This window comes from Geospiza fortis, unplaced genomic scaffold, assembly GCF_000277835.1.
Source record: "Geospiza fortis unplaced genomic scaffold, GeoFor_1.0 scaffold188, whole genome shotgun sequence".
Classification (NCBI taxonomy): domain Eukaryota; kingdom Metazoa; phylum Chordata; class Aves; order Passeriformes; family Thraupidae; genus Geospiza; species Geospiza fortis.
In genome coordinates, this window is record NW_005054337.1 from 3,076,757 (window position 1) to 3,078,804 (window position 2,048).

Here is a 2,048-nt window from a genome sequence, read left to right on the forward strand (position 1 = left end):
TTGGGCTCGGCAGCATCCCTGGACCCAGCCCTGGGGCCGCGGCAGCATCTCCCGGAAAGGGACGCAGCCCTCGCCCTGCCCGGCGCCGGCCGCCCCCGCCTGCCCACGGCCCCACCTTTGCCTTGCAGCCAAAGCCGGCGTGTGCCCCAGCCCGGCGACGGATGCGGTGAACTGCACGGTGGGGTGCCAGTCCGATGGCGACTGCGAGAGCACCCTCAAGTGCTGCCCGGCAGCCTGCGGCAAGGCCTGCCAGAAGCCTGACGGTAACACTCCCTCCTGCTGCTGGCCGTGCTGCCCAGAGTCACTGCCACTGCCACCCAGCCCGTCCCAGCCAGCAGCACGGGTGCTCCAGGGTGCAGCTGTGGCCACAGGCCTGGGTGCCCGATGTGTGTTCAGCTGCAGGACGGGGACTGAGGGCTGCATGGAAGCCCAGCAGGCTCCGGGTGTGCTCCTGCTGGGCCGTGCTCACACCTTCCTCCTCTCAGCCATGCAGGGGCTGAGTGGACAGCCCTAAATGATGCTGGGGCTTGGGTGGAGGGTGGGGTCTGTGCCATTTCCCATTGCAGCCCTTGTTGCCTGCTCAGCCTTGTGGGCAGCTGCCAGCCGAGGATGTGGGGGCACTGTTCTGTTGCTCACCACAACAGTCCTGGACAGTGACCCAAGGAGATGGGTGCAGGAGCTGGAATCCGCAGGTGCAGACAGATGGATGTGACCTGGAGGTTCCAGTGCCTCCATGGCTGCCTGCAGGACAGCGCTGGCTTGGCTGCACCACAGTGGAGGGCAGTGTGGTGCAGAGCCAGAGCTCAGTGCCAATGGCAGGCAGTGGGACAGCGGGGCAGGGGCCCCACACTGCTGGGAAAAGGCTGTTTGGGGGGGCCTGTGATCCTGGCTGAGGCCTAGGCTGCGCCCCCATGCTATGAACAAACAGCCTGGGCCATCCATGGCAGTTGTAGAGGACAGCAGGGCCAAGGCCTCCATCATGTCTGCATACTGCAGCTGTGCATCCTGTGCCAGCCCTGTGTCCCTGAGAGGGAGCACTGGGCACAGGGACTGTTGGGGACCACTATGCTATGTGGCCTCCCTGACATGTCCCCATCAGGTCCAGCTGGCAGGGAGCACCAACAAGCGGATCTATGGGATGGGGAAATGCTGGGTACCGCGGTGGTCCCTCCTCCATGGCAGATAGGGCCAGGGCCATGCCTGCAGCTCTGGGAGCTGCAGGGTAGGCCCTGCCCCCCGTGCCAGGGCCAGCAGGTCTCAGCCATGTTCTTTTGCCTTTCAGAGAAGCCTGGCACCTGCCCACCCGTGAACCCGGGCATCCCCATGCTGGGCGTCTGCTCCAACCAGTGCAAGACCGATGCCAACTGCTCCGGGATCCAGAAGTGTTGCAGGAATGGCTGTGGCAAGGTCTCCTGTGTGACACCCATCCAGTGAGGTCAGTTGGGTGCATTCCAGCCCCAGGGATCCCACAGCACCTCAGCCCAGTGCCTATGCAGCCATCCTGCTCACAGCCTCTGCTCCTTTGCAGGTGCAGCCGCCTCCTGCCAGCCCAGCCACAGGGAAGCTGCTGCCTGATGCCCATCCCTCATGCCCTGGCCGTGGCCCTGCACCTTCCCCCGACTTGGAGCCTTCAGCCTCAGTTTTCTCCCTGGGGTTCTCTGCTCAGGGCAAGACCCCTGCACTCTCACCAATAAAGCAGCTTCTCCCTGACCTGCTGGGGCTGCCTCTCCTTGCTGCCTTTCTGTTCCATGCTGTGGCCACCTCTCCATCACAAGCCATGGCTGCCTCTCCATCCCATGCCAGGGATGCCTGGAAGGGCTTCACACAAGCAGCAGCATCGACTGACTCTGTCATGCCTGCAAGGGTCCTGTGCCATGCCTGGGGCTGTCCCATGGGTCCATGGCCCCAGCTGTCCCTGCACACTGGCTCCTCCACCTTGGGTCCTCCACCATGCTCAGAGCACAGCTGTCGAGGTGCAGTTGTGTCCCTCAGAGCAGAGGGACTCTCTGCTCCGTGCTCTGCAATGGCCAGGGGACAAACAGGCTGCA

At 64.1% G+C, this 2,048-nt stretch overlaps 1 protein-coding gene across 1 annotated transcript in view; it reads left to right on the forward strand.

Moving 5' to 3' along the window:
- LOC102038327 (WAP four-disulfide core domain protein 2-like) overlaps window positions 1-1,710 on the forward strand; it is a 2,366-nt gene extending 656 nt beyond the window's left edge. Inside the window, exons 2-4 of the mRNA XM_014307502.2 lie at window positions 14-263; window positions 1,283-1,435; window positions 1,529-1,710. Of these exons, the coding sequence (XP_014162977.1) occupies window positions 14-263; window positions 1,283-1,434 (402 nt within the window). The 3' untranslated portion in view covers window position 1,435; window positions 1,529-1,710. The remainder of the gene's footprint in view (window positions 1-13; window positions 264-1,282; window positions 1,436-1,528) is intronic.
- The last annotated feature ends 338 nt before the right edge of the window (window positions 1,711-2,048 follow it).